This window comes from Typopeltis vanoorti, chromosome 10 (assembly GCF_054136105.1).
Source record: "Typopeltis vanoorti isolate ZY-2024b chromosome 10, IOZ_Tvanoo_1.0, whole genome shotgun sequence".
Lineage (NCBI taxonomy): Eukaryota > Metazoa > Arthropoda > Arachnida > Uropygi > Thelyphonidae > Typopeltis > Typopeltis vanoorti.
Genome location: NC_143558.1, coordinates 124,178,431 through 124,202,486, shown reverse-complemented (window position 1 = coordinate 124,202,486; position 24,056 = coordinate 124,178,431). Strand labels below are relative to the sequence as shown.

Below are 24,056 nucleotides of genomic sequence, written 5' to 3'. Positions count from 1 at the left end.
CAGTTACATTTAATATATAGATACAATAACTTCAATGTAAAGAGTTCTTATTTTAATTTGCAAAATGTTGTTTCTTTTAAGACATAGTTAAATTGTGCCAAAATGATAAGTATGCTTATTTAATGTATATTTTCTGTTAGACTCTGGAAAGGTGACCTCATTTAGAGTGAGGTTGTCCGTTTCAGATCTAACAAGATCTACCAGTCTATCCAAAGTAAACTGAAGTACAGGTATAAAGAACTTGGGAAAGAGGATCCTTGATCCTTAGATCATCTTGCAATTACATCCTCAAGGTGTTGGTTGCAAAAAGAACAAAGAGGGTATTGCAATATTTTATCTATTTTATTAGAAGAGCTGTAACAAGTGGCTGCAACTCTTATGAAATAGATTAAAAAAAATGAAACTGCTATCCTGCCTTCTATGCAGTGCACTGCACATTCCTCCTTCTATTTAACAAACAATAATAGCAGCTGCCAGCATTTACAGTTCAGATGCTAATTCAACAAATCCTTCTTCTCCTCACTTCATTTTCATTTTATCAAATTTCATTTTAATCCATCTAAATTGAACACCAATAACCGAGGGCTTACTGCACAAGCTACATACCGATCTGTATATTTAAAGTTCCATTTATATTAACCAGTTTCAGAGTTCTCTTTCTCGTCAATTCATGCTTAGTAACAAACATTCCCCAATAACTGTATATTTTGAATGCTTCTTTTTAAGTCTTCTGCTGCAATAGTCCAAGTCTCAATAACCACATAGGAATATATGCCAAACAAATAGTTTTAAATCTTTTACATACATCTTTACTTATCTTGCTTGTGATAATGTTCTTTTTTCTTGAATTCTTATTTAGACAGCAATTTTTTGCATTTCCAACTTACATCTTCCTGAACAATTCCCTCCTACATATATGAACGATTTTACTTGTTTAATATTCTTACCTCTAATCACTATTTTATCTATCTTTTTGTTATTTTCAACTTGCCATCATTATTTTAGCTTTTGCAACATTTATGTTAAGTCCCTAATCAAACAAAACATTTCATCCTAAATAATATTAATTTTTAATCCTGTTCATCCTCAGCTAATACAGCTATATCAGCAGCAAATTATCATAATTATCTGCCTCTAGCTACAGTTACTCCCTTCATTCCTTCTTTTACTACTTTCATTGGATTCTCTATATTTAAAAAAAAAAAATCTGCTAACACCTTTTATTCCTACAGGAAATAGGCAAGGCTGTTTTAACACTATCTGACTTCTGGAGCTTGAGGGGGGGGGGGAGCAGTTCAATCTCCAGAAGCATATCAAAGATAGCTGGCCCAAGCCTATCACTAATTATAAATGGGACCTAATGAAAAGAGGCATAAAAGTGCTGCCATCAATCTCTAACACTAATACAGCATATTATTTGTCTGAAATAGTGTGGGTTGTACAGTCTATTTTCTTCTGTTTACAGAATGACCAAGTTTCCAGATGAAAAAAAAGTTATAATGCATCTTTCATAGCATTTCATTTAGGTTAGGTTAGGTTAGGTTATTTTCTAGTTTGTACGAGGGCTGTTCAATAAGTGATAAGACTAATTTCAATGTCGCGAAACCACTCATCACAATATTAATTTCTGTGGAATAAAGAAATGTTGCTGTCTGTATTAACAAAAGAGGTTGATAGATGGCATATATGGGCAGATGTGCCAGAGTGTCACGTGACTAAACGCAAGCTTATTTCAGCGTGCCTACAAGCTGCGACCAGTCGTCGAAATGGAAGCGTTCTTGGAACAGCGTTATGCGATTAAATTTTGTGCGCGTTTGCAAAACTTGGCATCGGACACTTTTAACATGATACGCGAAGCTTTCCACGATGAAGCAATATCGAGGGCAAGTGTTTTTTGCTGGCATAAAACTTTTAAGGAAGGAAAGCAAAATGTGGAAGTCTTGAATGTGAGGGAAGACCTTCAACGTCCATCACAGAGACAATGATTAACACAGCAGCGATTATCATCAAGGAGGAGCGCAGAATTACAGTATGCCATCTGCATGTTGTCCTGAATATTTCTGTGGGAAGTGTTCACTCAATCATGGCTGAACATTTGGGACTGAAACGTGTTTGCGCCCGATGGATTCCGAAACTCTTGACACCAAAGCAAATGCAGCATCGAGTGGATGTGTGCACAGAATGGAAAGAAAGACTGGAACAAGAAGGCGACAACTTCTTAAAATGCATCATTACAGCAGATGAAGCTTGGTTGTATCACTATGACCCTACAATACAATAAAGCAGTGAATGGAAGCATCCGTCTTCGCCTACCCCCAAGAAAGCAAAAACTGTAAAATCGGCTGGTAAAGTAATGACCGTAATGTTTTTTTGACTACAAAGGCATTGTTTACCAACACGCTGTAGAACCCGGGAATACTGTAAACGGTTCATACTATGCGGATGTTTTACGGACAATGGTACAACACGCCAAAAGGAAGCGTCCATTGTTGAAGAATGGCTTCTTATTGCACCACGATAATGCAAGGCCACATATTGCTGGTTGTGTAGTAGACGTTTCGCAAAAGAACAACATAGATATCCTACCACACCCTCCATACAGTCCTGATCTTACACCGTGCGATTTCTGGCTTTTTTTTTTTGACTACAAAGGCATTGTTTACCAACACGCTGTAGAACCCGGGAATACTGTAAACGGTTCATACTATGCGGATGTTTTACGGACAATGGTACAGCACGCCAAAAGGAAGCGTCCATTGTTGAAGAATGGCTTCTTATTGCACCACGATAATGCAAGGCCACATATTGCTGGTTGTGTAGTAGACGTTTCGCAAAAGAACAACATAGATATCCTACCACACCCTCCATACAGTCCTGATCTTGCACCGTGCAATTTCTGGCTGTTTCCTCAGCACAAGAAACCACTAAGAGGCCGCCATTTCGAAAGCAACAACGCCTGTGTAAAAAGTGCGGAAGCGGTTTTGAAAGAACTCTCAAAAAATGCACTTTCACATGTGTTTAAGAAGTGGACGCAACGTTGGGACAAGTGCATCACGTCTCACGGTAGTAACTTCGAAAAAGACCATGTAAATGATGACAATTAAAGGTAATCTGTTTTCTGTATAAATAGTCTTATAACTTATTGAACAGCCTACGTATATAATTTCTTAATAAATCCCCCCCCCCAGTGAATTCCAATTTCCTTCATTAGTTGAAAAAGCTTTTCCAAATATCTATAAAGGCAAGAGATGCAAATTTATTTACTTCTGTTCTTTGGTCTGTTATTGTTATTAAAGCTAATAGTGAATTACAGTATCCTTCATTACTTAAAAAAGCTTTTTCCATTGTTGTTTTGTTCACATTCTAGAATCCAAACTGGTCATCTGAATAGCAATCCATTTTTTACTTATTCTATCCTTCACTATATTTAATTTCGTAGAATATTTTTATCTAAGCATAAGAATAACTCCGTTGATATTTTTAAAATCCTTTCCATATAATATTACTTCAAACTTTTTAACTTAAAGAGACAAAAGATTAAACAACAACAAAAATAAAATACTTACATTACATCACTTACAATGAACTGCTGTACTCCCAAAACATTACCCAGTTCATCATTGTGACAATATATATGTCGAGGGGAAAGGGGATCGAACAATTTGTGGGAAGAAATATATTCTTTTAGGAAATCAAGTACCTAAATTATAAAATTGGATTTAGCAATATACAAAAAAATAATAAATCTTACTGAAAATTAGAATATGAAATTTACACTTCATAATAAAAGATGTGTGAAAATCAAAACTACCATATCTTATTATTACCATATCTTGTTATGGTATTTTCTTTCTTTAGAATTAAATAGTACTAAAAGTTAAACAACGTGATTCACACATTTTAATTGGTCACTCTCACCTGATTCATTGAAAATAGCTTCCCATCTGCTCCAACTGTCTTCAACAAGTTGTAAAATGATGGATTCAGTACAAACTGTAAATAAAAATAAAATTAATGTAACAATTAATATAAAAATAACACTATTTAAAGTATTTCTTTACTATACCAGAATATTCATATAATTAAATCTGTTATGTGGAATATCAGAATAAGAATTTTCTATTAATTTTCAATTAATTTTAGCTGAAACTAAAAGATTTTTAAGTTTCAATTAAAGTTCACTTATTAACTATTCATTTTAGAAATTATAGACTTTACAACTGTGTTATAACTATTTTAATTTCCCGACGTTTCAACCTTCATATTAAGGTCATCATCTGGAGTATATACAAATATACAAAGACAAGCTGAGTTACATATCACACAGTAAGCTAAAGAAACAATGATTTGATCACCGGCTATTTTACTGGCATTGCCTCTAGTGAAAAAAAAAAAAAAAAATACAGATAAAGTTACAAATTAATTATTTAGAAACTACATCAAAGCTAAATTCTATTTAACATAACATGAGAAAAGCATTCTTTTTTATATATATAGCTAGTCTTCTTTCAGTAACAATGATGTCTTATTTTTAACATTACATTTGTTATATTAGATTTAGGATTCTGGATTATCCATAGTCCTGTTTGTAGTTACTCTTAGGGAGAAAGATTCCGTGGGTAGAATATGTGCCTTCCATGTTTGGGATTTTTAGAACATTATTGTTCAGATTGGGGTGGTTGATAAGAATCTCATAGGCTTCCTTAAATTTGCTTTCATACCATGTTTTGGTGTGATGTAAACAACTGGCGCGTTTCCAGTCAATTCTTGTAAAGTGTTCAGGGCACGATCAGAAAGGCCAGCTTCACCATAGTTATTATATTTAATGTTTTGTTTATGTTCCTTTTGTCTGATAGGAATTGTGCATTCAGTTTCCCCTATATATGGTAGATTACAGGTGCAATAAATCCGGTATACTCCAGAGTGGGCCAGCAGAAGGAGCGGGTCTTTGGATAAGTTGAGTAAGCTTTTTAATTTTGCAGGAGATTTAAAGGTGGCTTTGAGGTTGCATTTCCGTAGTATTCTGTTTATTTTATCTGATGTCCCTTTACTGTAAGGAATGGTTACAGTTTTATTGTAGTCTGGTTTAGCTTTGTTTTTTTTATTGAGGTCTTGTAGAGAATTTTGTTAATAGTGTTTAGGCTGTAACCGTTTTTTTAGAAAAGTATTGCTGATAACTTTAAATTCATCTTTCAGTGCTTGTTCATTGGAGCAGATCTTCAAAGCCCTGTTTTTTAGAGTATTAATGACACCTAGTTTTTGTGTTGGATGGTGGTAGGAGTTTATGTGTATATATTGGCCAGTATGTGTCGGTTTCCAGTAAACAGTGAAGGAAAAACTGCCAGAAGGCAGTCTTTCCTTCGCTTACTTACCGGTAGAGAGGAAGATGTGTGACAACTGTATCTAGAAATGGAAATGTGTTCTGTTTTTCAATTTTGAACTGTATGTGTTTGTGTTGTTTGTTTAGATGGCTAAGGAAAGTGTCTAGTGGTTGGCTCCAGCTCACGAAAACATCTTCAACATATCTAAGCCAGACTTAGATATGTTGAAGTAGACATGTTGGGTTTTAAAGGAGAGGAATCTAGAGCATGTTGCTCAAAATGTTCCATACAAAAGTTAGCAATGGGGGGGGGGGATAATGGCGAGCCCATGGCTGTGCCTTCTTTTTGTAGGTAGAAAGCGTTTTGTCATTCAAAATAACCAGAACGTAATACATGTGCAAAGAGCGGCATGATATCTGGAGGGAATTTGTTGTGTGAAAGGATTGTGTCATTAATTGGGACATTGTAAAGAGGGCAGGGATGTCAAAACTGACTAATAAATCACCTTTTTCTAATGTAATGTCTTTGATTATGTTTATGAGATGTTGTGTGTTTCCGATATAGGAGGGGGAATGACCTACCAACTCATTGAATATTGCCACTAATTTCTTGGCTAGGTGATAATTCAGGTTGTCTATAAATTCGCCTATCAGCCGGAGTGGTGTGTTTGGTTCATGTATCTTTGGTAGACTTTAAATTCTCGGGGAACGAGCGTAGTATGGAAGTAATTTTTTGACTGTATCTTCGGGCCATGTAGTAATTGATTTAAGTAGTTTCTCTGTTTTCTTTTTTATTCTATTGGTTGGATCATAGTTAACAATTTGGTATGTACTATTGTCCAAGACTAGCAGATTCATTTTTTCTAAATATGTGGTTCGGAATACCAGTGGCACTTCCTACCTCGGCTCTAGTTATTACAATGTTCGAATATGATTTTAATAATTTCACCGCTGTTAATTCGTGTTTCGTTAGGTTGCTTGTTATTGTTTTCTTATGATTTATATTTAAAATGTTGGCAGTTTCTAAACGTATTTTATTTGCTATGTTATTTGGGATGAATCTTAAGCCACTTTCAATATTACAAATAAAATCCAGTTTGTTCATTGATCTGGGTGCTATGGCAAAATTTAGACCTTTGCTGACTAGCGAGAGTTCATCTTTGTTTAAAGCATGGGTTGGATAGGTTGCCTGCAGGCAATTGGTGGCTCCTGTTGTTTCTTACTTCTGGTTGGTTGTTAACGTTCACTGTGAAGAAATTTGAATATGTCCGTTGGTTTTGTCGATCTTTTAGTCTATGAAATTTGGATATGAGATTTTCTTTCTTAGTTTGAAGGATATGGTTCGCATGTTGTCCATAATCTTTTTGAGGATATTCCAAATATCTGCATTCAAGTAACTTGAAAGTTCAGATTTTACAATTTGTATCTGGTTTTGAGTAAAGGCTAAGTTTTTCTCGTCGCCTGGATCTGTTCTCTGAGTAACGCTTTTTCTATGCGATGGTATGATCATTGCGCCTTGGTTGAGGTAAATTTTCTCTTTAGTTTGATGCAATTCAGAATGATATTGCTGTCCCTACATCATTTTAAAAATGCCAGTCGATTGATCTAACCAGAAACATGAATCTTCAACTTACCGTATTGATTGCATCGCTTGTGGGTCGAATCTCCATGAATTATCAGAATCCTTTCTTTTAGTCAAAATGGTGAAGCTGGCCTTTCTGATCATGCCCTGAACACTTTACATAGAATTGACTGGAAAAGCACTAGTTGTTTACATTTTATGTAAACTTACTTTGATGTTTACATCACACCCAAACATTGTATGAACACAAATTTAAGGAAGCCAGTGAGATTCTTATCAACCACTCCAATCTGAACAATATTGATGATCTAAAAATCCCAAGCATATGGAAGGCACATATTCTACCCATGGAACCTTTCTCCCTAAGAGTTAACTACAAACATGCAGAAGTCATATCACCATATACCAGTTGTTATCTCTATCCAGAGAATTCTAATAATAAAGTGTTGACACTTTTTGGCAACTGGTATATGGTGATATGACTTCTGCATTACTTCCACCTTAGTATCACCACCTCTCGTCTGGCTCCCACTGATGAGAGCTTGACAAAGGTCGAAACTGATCTGGGTAGTGGCCCTTCCCTTAATGCATAGCATTATACATGTCTGCAAGGAGATGTGCTTTGCATTATGGGAGACACTAAGGCAAGCAAGCGATCAGAACTTTTTACCACGAGGTGCCCCAGTCCTGAAAATACTTCAGGTGCAAACTTTGTTTGCTTACCCTTCTCATCTCATCTTCCTTTTCCCTCTTATACCTTGTGGTGTCGAGGATTTATTAATCACTTGGTTGCTTATACTGGGATACAGGATTAAATCAAATATATAATTGCAGTTTGTTATATTGGTTATTACTTCACAGTTATGATTCAAATAGCGAACAATATCTGAGTAAACAGAAAAAAAGTATTACAGGAAGATGAGACTGAAAACACACATGTAGGTTTATTAATTCCATGTGTGCACTGGTTAATTCATTTTTCAGGAACCTTAGTCCTTTCAGCCATATGCAAACACATGGCTGAAAGGACTAAGGCTATGAAGAAAATGTATTGTTTGTTAACAGCATGTGTTCTTTCTGGACAGCCAAAGGTTTGAGGTTCTTAGAGGCAAGTGGGAAACCTGCTACCTCGATATGTTTGCATAAGAGGGGGGGGGGACTCAGTTTTAGGGAAGGGAGGTCAGAGATAGGGCAGTGAAGACAAACACAATGAAGAAAACAACAAGAAGGAATTGTTAAAATATATCACAAGTTTAAGCTGAATGCCTGGTTTCCTTCTTTAATTAAGTCTACAATAGCATGAACTCAGTATAACACAGAATTCATATCGTCTAAAGCAGAAATACACTAAATCAAATCAGGAATAGAAATTAGCTAGCAAATTTTTATTCCTTAATATAAGATTTAATTTGAAATCAAAAGTTCTGGTATTTTCCTTGTCTGCTCCCACTGATGAGATTGCAGTAAAGGTCAAAACCACTGTGGGTAGTGGCTCTCCCTTAATGCTGACCACAAGAGCAGCATCAAAAGTATGGAAGAACGAATAAACATTCAAATGAACTTACCAATGGTCATGCACATTCTCTCTACTCTAATGTAAGAAGAGCAACAATTCCTTAAGTTAAAAAGATATTATAGAACATGTTCCTCACATTCTAAAAAATTTAATTTAACATTACAATTCATACCTATCAGCCAAGTATTACTAGCTGGAGTTTGCAAACATTCCTGATCATGTCATCTGGCTTACTTTGGCCAGAGTTCATAAATTTGGTGTAGAAAATTTTGCCACTTAGTTAGAAAGTGAATTATACTTGCTAAGAAATTATATTCTTGTTTCAATTTTTATCCAAGTGTAACGAAACAAAGTTTGCACATGAAGTATCTTTATAACTAGGCTACGTTTATATAAAGACTTCACAACAATTGCCTTAGTATCTCATAATGAAAAGCATACCATTTGGAAGTGCATAATGCCATGCAAGGACCACTACCCAGACTGGTTTCAACCTTTACTGAGGTCTTATCAGAGGGAGCAGACCCAGTAAAATACCAAAGCTGAATGTAAGCAGAAGTCATAAAGTAACAAAAAAGGTGAAAAATCTTTTTACAACTATCTCTGATCCAGAGTATACGAGTAAATTCTGATTCAGACTATTTCAATAAAGTTTTCATTGAAATAGTCTAGATCAGAGATAGTTGTAGAAAGATTTTTCACTTGTTGAAAGTAAATTATACTTTTGAAATTATATTCTTGCTTCATCCTTTATCCAAGTGTAAGCAGACAAAGTTTGTGCATGAAGTATCTTCACACCTTAATACATGGCATTATGCACTTCTGAAAGGAAGTGTGCTTTGCATTATGGGATACTGTTAAAATATTTAAATATCTTAACGTGATTTTGTTTGCTGAAAATATTACTGTTAGTTTAGGTAATAGAAAATTAATTATTATTAGTAGTATTACGTGACATCTCCAGGGGTGTCTAAAGACTCAATGAGAGAGGGCACCAACTACAACTAACTGCAACTACACAACGCCATCTACAGCCTATCACCACCACCACTAGTATTTCCACAGACAATCACAAACATCCATGCCCACGACAGGATTCGAACCGGCAGCCTTTTGGCTGGAGAGTGGATACGCTAACCACTTGACCAACTAGGCCATCTTTTAAATAAAAGATATAAAGAAATCATTATATTGATAAAAATTATGTTAAAATTATATTTTACTGTAAGAAGAATATAGCAGCAGTACTTGTAGCTCTTAATATAATAGTTAATTAAAAATTAACCATACTAAGTCAGTTGATGTAGTCATATCAGCCTCTATATACAAGTAGTCCAATCGTGAAAATACTTCATGTGCCGCAAACTGCTTGATTACACTTGGATAAAGGATGAAACAATATAATTTCTTGGCAATAATTTACATAAATTTGGTCTTGTGCAGCACTGACTGGACAATAGTCACAGGTTCATTTTTCTCAGATACAAAGCTGCTACACAGATCCTTCTAAATATAAACATTTATTAAATTCCGAAGTCTTAATACACCTTATTATTTCAAAACTCAGCATAATGACAACTATCTATACCCAAAATTTGGAAAACAAAACTGTACATATATATATATTTTTATTATTTTAATCACATAGCATTCACACTTCTTTAAAGTGGTCAATTTCCTAATGGTGTATTGTTTTGTTCTTTAGTATACCAAGCCAACATCTAGATAATAGTCACTGCTTGCACACAATATCTGGTTACTTCTGAATATTTTCATTAGTGTTTTTTTTTAACTATTTTAATTTTATTAAACTAATTTCTGTACTTATGTAAATAAAGCTGTTAATAGCTCTATCTTTACAAACAAACACACACACACACACACACGTTCACAATATTATGGCAGGACCACTCTGAATACAGAAACTCTGGATATAATCATTTATTTTATTTTCTGACTTCTCACCCACAAAAGATTAATCCCAGTAACTTTTTAAATGCATCCCAATTAGAAATCATGCTTGTAAATGAAAATATAGATTTCTTGGTATCTTAATCTTAAAATACGTTTACGAACTTGTTTGAGAGAGACTGTCGAGACACATTTCAAACATATTATCTTAGCTTTTCTTATAAATAAATGATTATTCATTTATTTTTAATTTTATTCTTTTTGCTAATTATATAATATGGGATGTTCACAACATAAATAGCATTAGAAACTATAACACATTTTAGGAATGTTAGTCAAGTGAGTAATATTTATTATCCGACTAGTTTCACCAAATTTTACTGTCGGCATCTTCAGGGATACAATTGGTAAGCGATATGAAGGTAACAGACTAGGTTTTAACTGTCAGTTCTAATTCATACAAAATTAGTACTGTGCATGAGACAACATGCGTGTCATGGGAACGTGATTTATTTGTTAAGAGACATAATGTAATTGGCATGAAAGTGGCAAAATTCATTTCTTTGGTGTTTAGTGATCTAATTAAAGTTTTCCAAATCTCCAGTAGGATTAGGCCTTGATTCTTATTTAGGTTTCCTGTTGAACAGGTGACTATAACAGCTTCCATGAAGGTTCTGGAATGGTAGTTCTCTTCTAGGCATATGACTCTTATCCCACTCAATAAGATGGTTGGTAGTGGCGAAGTGGGAAGAAAGGTGAAATATCTTGTCTGTTGTTTCTAACAGAGCTTATGTGCTCCTTCTCTCTCTCTCGTTTCGAAGCTTCTAGAAGTTTGACCAATATAACTAACACCACAGGAACAAGGTATATTGTATACTCCAGAGTACTTGTAGAATGGATGAGGGTCTCGGTGATCTTAAAAATTTCCAAATAGTATTGACTGGCTTGAATGTTACTCTAATATTGTGTGGTTTTAGAAGGATAGCCAATTTTTTGGAAATAGTGCTGACAAATGGAATAGTTATAGTACTGATGTATTGGGTGTCATCACGTTGTCTTTGTGGTATATCCGAAAAGAGAATCTTGTTGATGAGTCTTTTAGGACAACCATTTAAGGATAGCTCTCTGGATATTGCAGTTAATTCTTCTTGTAAGTCATCTTGGTCTGTGGTGTATTGTATAGCTCTTATCTTAAGCATATGGATAATGCTAAGTTTCTGGGATATTAATGTGACGAGTTGAAATGGAGGTAACATCCAGTATTCATAAATTTTCTATACACAGACAGGTTGATACTGTTATTGGTTTGTTTCTTTATTAGGATGTCTAGGAATGGAAGATTTCATCTTTTCCAATTTCTAATGTGAATCTGATGGTATGATGGAAACCATTAATTTTGTTGAGATAATCCATTAGTTCTTCTTTCTAATGATTCCAAATGATAAAGATGTCGCCTACAAATCTGTACCAAGTTTTAGGTTTTGGGGTAATTTGAGATAAGATTTTATCTTCTAGGTCTTCCATGAATAAGTCAGCACAAGAAGGAGAGAGGGCTACCACTAAAACAGTAAGTTTGTAGACGGTTTTTTGCTAAACGAAATAGTTCAAAGTTAAACAAAGATTGAACAACGTAGTGATGTTTTTTGGGAACGTCTAATATGTTGATGACTTCCACAACTGGAATGTTTGTAAACAAAACCACACAATATTAGAGTAACATTCAAGCCAGTCAATACTATTCGGAAATTTTTAAGATCATCGAAAGACCCTCATCCATTCTACAAGTACTCTAGAGTATACAATATACCTTGTTCCTGTGGTGTTAATTACATTGGTCAAACCTCTAGAAGCTTCAAAACGAGATAGAAGGAGCACATAAGCTTTAGAAACAACAGACAAGACATTTCAGGCCTTTCTTCCCACTTTGCCACTATCAACCATCTTATTGAGTGGGATAAGAGTCCTATGCCCTATATAAAAGAGAACTACCATTCCAGAACCTTCAAGGAAGCTGTTATAGCCGCCCGTTCAACAGGAAACCTAAATAAGAATCAAGGCCTAATCCTACCGGAGATTTGGAAAACTTTAATTAGATCACTAAACACCAAAGAAATGAACTTTCACGCCAATTACATTATGTCTCTTAACAAATAAATTATGTTCCCATGATATGCATATTGTCTCACGCACAGTACTAATTTTGTATGAATTAGAACTGTCAGTTAAAACCTAGTCTGTTACCTTCATATCACTTACCAATTGTATCCCTGAAGATGCCGACAGCAAAATTTGGTGAAACTAGTCGGATAATAAATATTACTCACTTGACTAACATTCCTAAAATGTGTTATAGTTTCTAATACAAGAAGTGAAGAAAAAAAAGTCACACTATAAACAGCATTCTTAATAATGGGTGATTTTATGGACATCACGTATATATTCATTCCTACTAGACCAGTGGTTCTCAACCTGTTAATCTGGTATGTTGTTGGTCTGCCTCAGCTTATTGTTTACGGCAGGTATGTTCATAATGATAATATAAAAACTGAGTTCCTGTTTTGCAAACCTCTGAAAACTACTAAGACTGCACTGCAAGAGATATATTTAATCTTGTGTCAGCCTTTTTTGACCAGCAGAGCATCGAATAGAAAAAAATTGTGTGTAGTTTGTACAGGCAGTGCTCCTGCCAGTTGGGGGCTGCAGATCTGGATTTCATAATTTAATTAAAAGGATTGCTGTAAATGTATTAATACACATTGTATAATTTATGAACAAGTCTTGGCAATGAAAACATTACCATAAAACTTCAAAAGCATATGTCTCTTAATTCAAGCAATAAATTTTATTAAGTCTAGTGCTCTGAACTCAATGATTTTCAAGCTCTGCTATGAAATAAATGCTCAATAAACAACTCTGCTGCTTCATATAACTATCTTTCCCAAGACAACAGTTTGAATAAAATTGCTTATTTAGCCACTTTGTTTAAACAGCTTGATGAATGAATTGGGCATTTCATTCATCAAGGCATCAAATCTATCATTGATTCCTACAAGAAAATTAGATCATTCAAAATGATTATTCACAAAGTGGACAAAAGAAAATATGTTTCTGATTCTGGCCAATTCTAAAAGGAGAATTTAAGGTATTTCTCAGATGTTTCTAAAGAACTCTGACCTTTGGTAAAGATTTCTTTTATATTTGAAGCTTTTTGAAAGTTGCTAAGGTCCAAGAAGGTGCTCAAGAGGAGTTTGTTGAAATGGTGAATGACATGCCGATCAAATCAGTTTTCTTCCTTATAGAAAACACAGGTTCTGATTTCAAAAGCTTTTGAACTTTTTTTTTTTTTTTTGCATCCATTGATCAATCTATAGTACATTAGTACCCTATAGTACATTATTACCATACATGGGTAGTGGGTTGGGAAAGGAGAAACTTGCTTACATTTGATTTTAAAGCCTGAATATTGTATTCCTTGGGAAAAACATCAGGATGAAGAATGTTCCACAATACAGCATTATAGGGATGAAGGAGGAGGAAAAGAAACTTGTTCTGTGGGTTTCATGGTGCACTGTGAAGGGATGTTGAGCAGCAGCTGCATGTGTTCCAATGGGCTTAGTACTAATTGGAGGAATTATTGATGCTATTTCAGATGAACATTTGCCATGGAAATATTATAGAATACACATATTGCAGAAACCAAATGTTCTGTGTGAAAGTGGAAGGAGTGAGTCAGTAAGAGATGGGTAATCTAATTTCACTCCTCTGCATTGAGTCAAGCATTTTGAGTGACCTCTTAGGGTCCCCACTCCAAATGTGAGAGAGCAGTAATCAATAGTTGGGTGGATTTGCGATTTGTATAAGGTTAACAGCTGTTCAGAGGACTAATCTGATGAAGTAATGTCTTGAGCAAAAGAGAAATCCTAGTTTTTTAGAAGCTGGGGATGTAAGAGTTGTGATGTGTTTATACAAGGAAAGACTTGATGTCAGGGTAATTCCAAGAGGAGAAATGATTTTGTCTGGAAATTTGAGTGTTGTCAAAAATAATATGGGGGGAAAATGGGTCTTTTTTTGTGAGAAAAAAGACAGAACTGGGTTTTACTAGCATTGAAATTGATAACGTTATCTGACGCCCACTGGAAGATTGCTTGGAGATCCAAATTGAGGGTAGCGGTCTATTGAGGGTATTGATATTCCGTAGGTTGAGGTGAGTTGTGTACAGTAAGGTTTATCAAATGAAAGGGATGAGCGCAATATTCCGCCATCTGCAAAACTGTGTATTGGGTTGGGGGTCAACTGAAGTAGGTCATCGATATACAGAACAAAGAGGGTTGGTGAGATAACAAGGTTTTGTTATCTCACCAACCATTAGTAGAATGGTGGGAGGATAACAAACCATCTACCATCACACATAGTGTGCATCCAGACAGAAAGCTGGTAATCCAACTGCAGAAGTCCTGGGATAGACCAAGGTTTGCTTAGTAAGCCTTCGTGCCAGACTTCCATGGCATTTATCCAGAGATAGGTGATATATGTGTGAGTAGATCTTCTGTTGATCAGCAGCAATGGAATCCACACTGGTGGTCATTTATTAGATGGGTGCCTTCAAGATAGTGTAGGAGTTCAGAATTTATGCTTTTTTCCATTACTTTGGACACCATCTAACTACAGTCCTATTGAGATAGGACAGTAGTTAGATGGTGAATATGTCAATTTCCAGGCTGTGGGATGGACACCAGTGGAGTAAGAGAGGATATATATATATATATATATATATATATATATATACATATACATACAGGTGATATAGGATAGGAATCAATTCTGGTGCACTTCAGGACAATTGGAGGAATGCCCATCAGGGCCAGGAGACTTTTTTGTGCCTAATTTGGACAATATTTTTCTGATCTCTCTTTTTTTTGGCAAAAAGATATAGGGGGCATTATATATTGAGCATTTGGAATGGTTGGGGGGGGGGGCTATTACCATTGTCAGCATGCATTGGAAGCAAAGTGTGAAATCAGGAGATTGGCTTTTTCTGTGGGTGATGATGCAATAGAGACATGGGTATGATAGGGGTGGGAATAGTGTTGAGTAAAAGTTATGACCAATTGCTTTGGCAAGAGACCAAAAAGGCTTAGCTACTGTTTGAACAGGCTGCTTTTTTGCTCTTTCAAACTCATTTTGGAAGCTTTGATATCTATTTTGGGCTTCAGTATAAGCACTAAAGAGAGATGGAGTTCTTGATGTGAGCCAGTTATGGTATGCTTGATTTTTCATTTGTACTACCTTGGCTTTTGAAGACCCAGGGTTTAGTTAAGGGGACAGTAGTTATTTTTCCATGCGAGTGAGAATTACTTTGGTGATATGTTGGGTTAGAAAGCCAGAAGCAATAGTCCAACCATGGAAATGAGGCACAGAAATCAAAGAGGCTGTCCCACTTTGCACTGTTATAATGCCAAGCTACTCTTGTGTGGGAGTGTCTATGTAAGCATTATTGCATGTGGAAGAAGATAAGCACTAGACTGTGGTCGGAATTACCTAGAAGATCCACTACATTCACTCTGTATTTGGAAGGGTCATGAGGAAGAGATCTAGGGTTTTGGGGAGCAGTTTGGGTTATCTGGTATTTATTCTGATTGGCATGTGAGCAATTTGTGTAAATTTGTTAGTGATGGCAATTGTTTCAGCATCTCTGCCTGCAAGATCTGTACAACTGGAGGAGGAAAGGCAGTTGGTGTTGTGGACATTAAAATCTCCTAGGAGAATGATTTCATTGTTAGGAAAGTGGGACTGGAGAAAATCAATTTTTAAGGAGAGGAAATTAAAGAGTTTAGAGTGATTGGTGGCATTAGGAGTGATAGAGACAGCAAATGAATTTAACTGAGTGAGAAAAAGATACTTTCAACCAAAGAAGGTAAAAGTTGGTGATCTAGGTTAGGTGCTCTCTGGCAAGGTATGTCAGAGCAGATGTATGCACACAGATGCCCTTGGGTCGAAAGAGTGTGCAATTTGAAAGGTTGAGATAAATAATACTGAGTGAGATCTGAGTTTCTACCAAAGGTGGAGTTGAGATAACAGATGTTAGTGAAGTGGATATGCAAGATTCTGTGGGGCATATATTTGACTGCAGGGATTTTGCACATTTCCTATGCAGTGCCTGGTACTGGTCTCCATGGTGGCATCACTTGATTTCTGCACTAATTTTAACTTGTTTGTAGAGTCTATGATCCAATTGTTTTCTCCATTTTGGTGTTTTTATTTTAGTTGTTTTCAAAGATAACGTCTTTGTTCTCTCTCTCTCTGGGAAAATGTTGGGTCAGGTCGGGCACGTTCAAAACTGCATCTAGTTGCAATGTTAAAAATTCTTGTGCCATTTCCTATAATTAACAAATGTGAAATACCATTCTCAAGTTTGTAGAATGTTAAAGAGAATCTTCAACATGCACTTTCCTTGTTTACTGGATTGAGCAACTAGCTGCAAAAAAACAATCTCAGGCTTCCACTAGTTAAGTAGTAAGCAGTAATTAAACAGAATTTTATTATTATGATTATCCTAGGTTATGCAGTATACTAATAGTGAAAAGTGGGTCACAACGGTAGGAAAGTTGCAAATCATGGCACTGAGCATTCACTACTGAAATTTAATGTAAACTGCATCAAATTTTCAGAGATGATTATAAACTGTATGTGCAGATGGGAAGAAAAAAAAAAAGTATTCTGATCTGCATGTGTTGACCCAATTTGTGGATCCGTATGCTAAAAAAAATTTTTTTTTCTGATCTTTATAATTAGACTGCTGGTTTCTCCTCTGATAACATACTATATGTCATGGCATAAGGAAACTCTCTGCCAAACTTGGCATGACTTATAATATTTAATATTTATTTATTTGATAAACACACCTTGTGTAATACCGCATCATCAGCAAAACTAGGATTTTCCTCTTTCATTCTAGTGTTACTTCAATTCAAAATAAACATCAGTGCTACACAAATATGTCCAACGATACCATATTAAAATAAAGTGATGCCTCAGTTATCTAAAATTTCTTTGACATGCTGAAGAGAGCAATTAGGTTGATCATTAACTCATCTCTCATTGTTTCACTTCTGAAACAATGAGAACAACTGTGGGGAATTTTTTCTTGACTATTATTTCTAAGACTATTACACTTTTTTTATATAATGTTCATCAAGTAGCTTTATTTTATCGTCCGACATGTTTTGCCAATTTTTTTCCATCAGCATCTTCAGGGAATACAAACTAGTAAGCTATATGAAGGTAACAGACTAGGTTATAACTGATGGTTCTAATTCATACAAAAAATTAGTATTAAACGAGGCAATGCGTGTGTCTCGGGAACGTGATTTATTCATTATGGCTCATGATGTAATTGTCATGAAAGTTCATTTCTTTGATGTTTAATGATCTGATTAAAGCTTTCCAAATTTCTGGTAAGGTTAGACCTTGATTCTTGTTTAGGTTTTCAGTTTTACGGGCAACTGTAGCTGCTTCCTTGAAGATTCTTGAATGGTAGTTATCTTCTATATAGGACATAAGGGTCGTATCCCACTCAATGTGATGGTTAGTAGAGGCAAAGTGGCAAGAAAGGCCTGAAATGTCTTGTTTGTTGTTTCTGACATATCCTATGTGTTCTTTGTTTCTCGTTTCAAAGCTTCTAGAGGTCTGACCAACATAACTAATACCACATGAGCAAGGTATATTATATACTCCAGAATACTTGTAGAACGGATGAGGGTCTTTCGGTGATCTTTAAAATTTCCGAATAGTGTTGATTGGCTTGAATGTTACTCTGATATTATGTGGTTTTAGAAGGTTAGCTAATTTTTTGGAAATGCTGCTGACAAATGGAATAGTAATAGTACTGATGTATTGGACGTCATCACGTTGTCTATGTGGTATATCAGTCAAGAGAATCTTGTTGTAGAGTCTTTAAAACAACACATTCACGTCTTGGATACTTATATTAAAAACTCGCAACATTTTACAGATAAAATAAAAAACATCCCTATCTATGAAGAGGATATACTAGCAAGCCTAGACATTACAACCACTAGAATGTTTACAAACATTCCAGTGGTTGAAGTCATCAACATCTTAGACAACTTGTTCCCAAGAAACATCACTACTTTGTTTAATCACTGTTTAACTTCTAATTATTTTATTTGGCAAAAAACTGTCTACAAACAACTAACCGAATTAGCCATGGGTAGCCCCTCTCCCTTCCTTGTGCTGACTTATTCATGGAAGATCTAGAAGAAAAAATCTTATTCCAGATCATTCCAAAACCGAAAATTTGGTACAGATATGTGGATGATATCTTTCTCATTTGGGATCATACGAAAGAAGAACTAATGGATTACCTTAACCAAATCAATAGTTTCCACCATACCATCAAATTCACATCAGAAATTGAAAAAATGGAAAACTGCCATTCCTTGACATTTTAATAAAGAAACAAACCAATAATAGTATCAACCTATCTGTTTATAGAAAACCTACAAATACTGGACATTATTACCTCCATTTCAACTCGTCTCATCATATAGCTCAGAAACTTAGCATTATCCATATGCTCAAGAAAAGAGTATACAATACACAACAGATAAGAATGACCTACAAATGGAATTAAATAATATCCAGAGAACCATCTTTAAATGGTTATCCAAAAAGACTCTACAACAAGATTCTCTTGACTGATATACCACATAGACAACGTGATGACGTCCAATACATCAGTACTATTACTATTCCATTTGTCAGCAGCATTTCCAAAAAATTAGCTAACCTTCTAATATCAGAGTAGCATTCAAGCTAATCAACACTATTCGGAAATTTTAAAGATCACCGAAAGACCCTCATCCGTTCTACAAGTATTCTGGAGTATATAATATACCTTGCTCATGTGGTATTAGTTATGTTGGTCAGACCTCTAGAAGCTTTGAAACGAGAAACAAAGAACACATAGGATATGTCAGAAACAACAAACAAGACATTTCAGGCCTTTCTTGCCACTTTGCCTCTACTAACCATCACATTGAGTGGGATACGACCCTTATGTCCTATATAGAAGATAACTACCATTCAAGAATCTTCAAGGAAGCAGCTACAGTTGCCCATAAAACTGAAAACCTAAACAAGAATCAAGGTCTAACCTTACCAGAAATTTGGAAAGCTTTAATCAGATCATTAAACATCAAAGAAATGAACTTTCATGACAATTACATCATGAGCCATAATGAATAAATCACGTTCCCGAGACACACGCATTGCCTTGTTTAATACTAATTTTTTGTATGAATTAGAACCATCAGTTATAACCTAGTCTGTTACCTTCATATAGCTTACTAGTTTGTATTCCCTGAAGATGCCGATGGAAAAAAATTGGCGAAACATGTAGGACGATAAAATAAAGCTACTTGACGAACATCATATAAAAAAAGTGTAAGAGTCTTAATGAGAACAACTATTTATATTGAATGCATTTTATACAGATAATGTTATGGTTATTTTTAATGATAGTTACCAATTCAATTTAACTAAAAATTTGTGTAACAAATTTCTCTAATTTTTTTCATTCACCTGCCACACTACTACTGTTTTTACCAAAAAAAATCCCTCATATGCATTTCCTAAACACTAAGTGTAATTTACATGCATTCAGACTTTACAGTTAATTATTTTTTCTCCCCATAATTGTCCATAATCTGCTCTCTTAAATAGTACAAGCTTAGTGAAGTTCGATAAACTATGGTGTTTGAGACATCATAAAAATTGGGTGAATAAAAAGTTTAACTTAAATAAAATATTGTATACATAAAAATAATAAAGCCTGTTAACATACCAACTGAGATTTTCCATTAGGTAAAATGTTCATGATCCTAGCTGAATTTCAACCTAAATTTTCTAGAAAGAAAATTATTTGCGAAAAATTTAGATATTATATAACTTTTTTTTTTTTTTTTTTTTGGCAAAAGAGCAGAAAAAGTTTTGACACTATCTTTCCTATAAATAGAGTCATTGCTATCAGAAAAATTCATACAGGGTGTCCCAAAATTCACGCAAGAAGTAATTTTGATAGAAAACACAGGTTTTTAATTAAAAATTGTAATTTCTTATTGATTCATAAAGTATACAGTATAGGGTTATGCATGGAATAGCATATCGCGTAAAAATGGCCTCCACGGCTTTGCTGGCACATACGCACTCTTTTGTCAAAATTTTCCATGACCGTTTTGCATAAATGTGGCTGAATTTTGTTGATACAGCATTCAATTTCCTCCTTCAAGGTGTAGGTGGTCGTGGGCTTGTTGGCATAAACCTTAGACTTCAAAAAACCCCAAAGAAAAAAAGTGCAACGCCGTTAAGTCACATGATCTGGGCGGCCAATGCTGATCACCAAAACTGGAAATTACACGACCAGGAAATGACTCATGCAGTAATTGAATTATTTCTCAGGTTGTATGTCATGTGGCACCGTCTTGTTGAAACCACATGTCGTCCACATTCATATCTTGCAATTAAGGCAGAAAAAACTGATTATCATGTTGCGATAGCACCATTAACTGTTATTGCCTTACCAGCCGCATTTTTGAAGAAGAATGGACCAATGATGTCTCTAGCCCAAAATCCGCACCAAACATGACACATTATGGATGCATTTGTTTCTCAACAATCACTCGTGGATTTTCTGAACCACAAATGCGACAATTTTGTCGATTAACGAAGTCATCAAGATGAAAACGAGCCTCATCGCTGAAGATGATTTTGTTCGAATTGTTTGTCCACTTGTTGTTGTTCCATAATCCATTCAACGAACTCTCTTCACTGTGTGTGGTCAGTAGGCTTCAGTTCTTGAGTCAATTGAACTTTGTAAGCATAAAGATGCAAATCTTTCCTGAGAATATGCTGTAGAGAGCTTCTCGAAATGCCCAATTCAAGACCACGGTACCGAATTGATGTTCCTGGACTCTCAGCAACACTCTCGCGAACTGCTTCGATGTTTTCTGTTGAACGACTTGTTGAAGGACGGCCAGAGTGTATAAGATCACTAATTGATCCAGTTTCCTTGAATTTTTAAATTAATCTTTTCACAGATGATGAAGTTAAATCACTATTCCAACCATAATTTGTACGAAAATTGCGAACTAGCTGCCAAACCTTCATTATTTTTAAAATATTGCTCAACAATGAAAATGCGTTGTTCTTTCATGTAGCGCTCCATTTTTAATAACCCTGAACTGTCAGCTGTCATGCTGTCTTTTTTTTTCTCACTGGTAAAACTTTACTGCACAAATGACGCTAAATTTAAATCTTGCGTGAATTTTGGGACACCCTTTATTTTGTCTATTTATTTAGATGTTTTCTTGATAAACAAAACTGAGGAGGGAAAAAAAAAATTCAAAAGCATACTTACTAGTTAAGCTCAAAGAATTTTTTTTAATATCGAACCTGCAAACATACAAGCATATCAGTCATTCATGAGCAAGAAGATAAAGAAGCTTGTTTCTTCAACTGACATTTGCGGTCCTTTTGGACAACAGAATGAATGAGGTTGTTAGCAAGTATTATCAAACAGAGATAGGTGAAATGAAAGAGAAGAAAGAGCAAAAAGGAAAAAGAGAAGTTCGAGAGATTTGAAGCAGACATCAAATGGATGATAACCATCCGAAGCTCATATTCTTAGTCTTAGAAGAAAGTGAAGTAATGAAAGTGGCCATCGGCAGAACACTGTCGACAAAAATACCTAATGAAGGTTCCAAAAACTGTTTTTGGAACTCACCACAGGCAAGTTAAGCAAAGACAAGTAGTGAGCGAATTTTCAGCTTCATTGCATTCAAAATGTATTGCCTTATTTCTTTGCATAATTTACACTTTTTTTTTTTTTTCATTTTAAAACATCTCATTCATCAAATTATTTCATCATGGACAACTTAAAATGAATGGAAAGAAAGTTTTATTTTCAACCTAGAGATAGTATGTTATGTAATGAATTCCTTTGTGGATTGTCTCTGCCAAAAGTTAGTTTGCAGAGATACTCTCAAAGACAGCTGCTGCCATTTCCCAAATGTGAAGTAATTCCTGTCTATGACAAAAGGTGGCACTATTTACCTCTCACCCTGTTATACCCCGATTCATAGATTAATTTTTAAATAAATAGACAAGTATTATTAAATATTTTATTTTGAATAACTTGCAAGTCATCACCATTCTTTTACAAATCAGAGATACCAATAAACAAAATGGACTGACAAGACCAATTTTAATTTATTCCACTGCCAACTGTAATTCTCCCAGTATCCTCTTTAACTCTTAATTAGTTTTGCATAAGCTTAATGTCAAAATTCACATCATGGATTAGCTTAGTATAATTATATACTTGAACATACATGAAGACTTTTAATAGTGTTATTTAAAAAATACTATCATGCAAACATAAGTCAGAGACCAGATCGTGTTTCAGATGTGAAAAGTTAATCCGGCTCTGTTGCAAGTCTTGACTGTTGTCTGTAGATTTGTCTTTCCTATTGAATGATTTTATTTTATGGACAGGTTATATAAAATCACCCTTCATTACAGACAATAAATGAAAGGAAATGCAAATGACATCTTTTAGTTTTATGAAGTACAAAACTGAAGGGGGAAGGCAAAGGATCAGAATATACTACTAAAAACACTGAATGAAAGAGTTCTGTTGTGTCATCCAACTAAAAATCAAGACATGCTTTCAAGACAAATGGCTCAAGGAATTTAAGTGGTTGTGCTAGAAAATGATGTCACATTCTGTAATGTATAAAATATGTCCTAGGACTGCTGACAGAAACTCTAAAACTCATTAACTTTATGGTAACTATGGAGACATTTAGATTTTGTGAGACTTCAATTTTCACAAAAAAAAAGCTGTGAAAGAAGAAATCACCTGGAAAATATTCCTCTAGCTGCTTTCCAAAGAAAGATGGATTCTAAAATGTATGAACCTCAGAAGTGCCTTTTAAATACAGTCAATTACAAAGATAAATTCAATAAACCATTTACCCCAGTTCAAAAAAGTAGCAGAACAGTATCAAAACAACATGGAATGTAAAGAATTTGTTGGTTACTGCTAGGAACAATTCCGCTAGTTGTCCGCTGATGTTTTACTAGCGGAATTGTTCCTAGTATAGAATCACTCCTACTCCCCTCCCGCCATCACCTTTTATGGCAGATACGTGGACAATATTCTATGCATTGGAGAACCAACACACACATCACCATCTTACAAGCATCCTTTAACAATTACAGCAATACACTAAAATTCACCACAGAAACCGAACAGAACAAATCCATTAATTTCTTAAACCTGATATTAATCAGAACTAACAACAAAATAGCCACGAAAATATACCACAAATCCACACATATCGGAAACTACCTCCATTTCAACTCATACCATCCATATTCAGTTAAAAAATCGGTCATCTTATCACAATTTATAAATGCTTACACGTTCTCAACTAACAGTAATTATCTCAACACCAAATTAAAGAAATTAACACAGATTTTTAAAAATACAACTATCCCACACAACTAATAAATTACGCAAACAGAACAGCAAAAACCTGTCAAAACAACCCAATAACCAAAACAAATTTCCTAACACAAAAAGTTATCAAACTGCCATACATCCAGAACACATACAAAGCCAACAAATACATTTTCAAACACAC

The 24,056-nt window shown here is 34.9% G+C and overlaps 1 protein-coding gene across 7 annotated transcripts in view; it reads right to left on the bottom strand.

The window, feature by feature from the left end:
- LOC150102764 (E3 ubiquitin-protein ligase Mdm2-like) overlaps positions 1-24,056 on the bottom strand; it is a 249,783-nt gene that overhangs the window by 121,275 nt on the left and 104,452 nt on the right. For 6 of the 7 annotated variants that reach the window (XM_090399576.1, XM_090399579.1, XM_090399581.1 and 3 more), the window contains exons 3-5: positions 20,195-20,256; positions 3,919-3,993; positions 3,567-3,700 (exon numbers count right to left, since the gene is read on the bottom strand). In XM_090399576.1, coding sequence (XP_090255702.1) covers positions 3,567-3,700; positions 3,919-3,993; positions 20,195-20,227 — 242 coding nt within the window. In that variant the 5' untranslated portion in view covers positions 20,228-20,256. The remainder of the gene's footprint in view (positions 1-3,566; positions 3,701-3,918; positions 3,994-20,194; positions 20,257-24,056) is intronic. The other variant, XM_090399582.1, reaches the window with a different exon arrangement.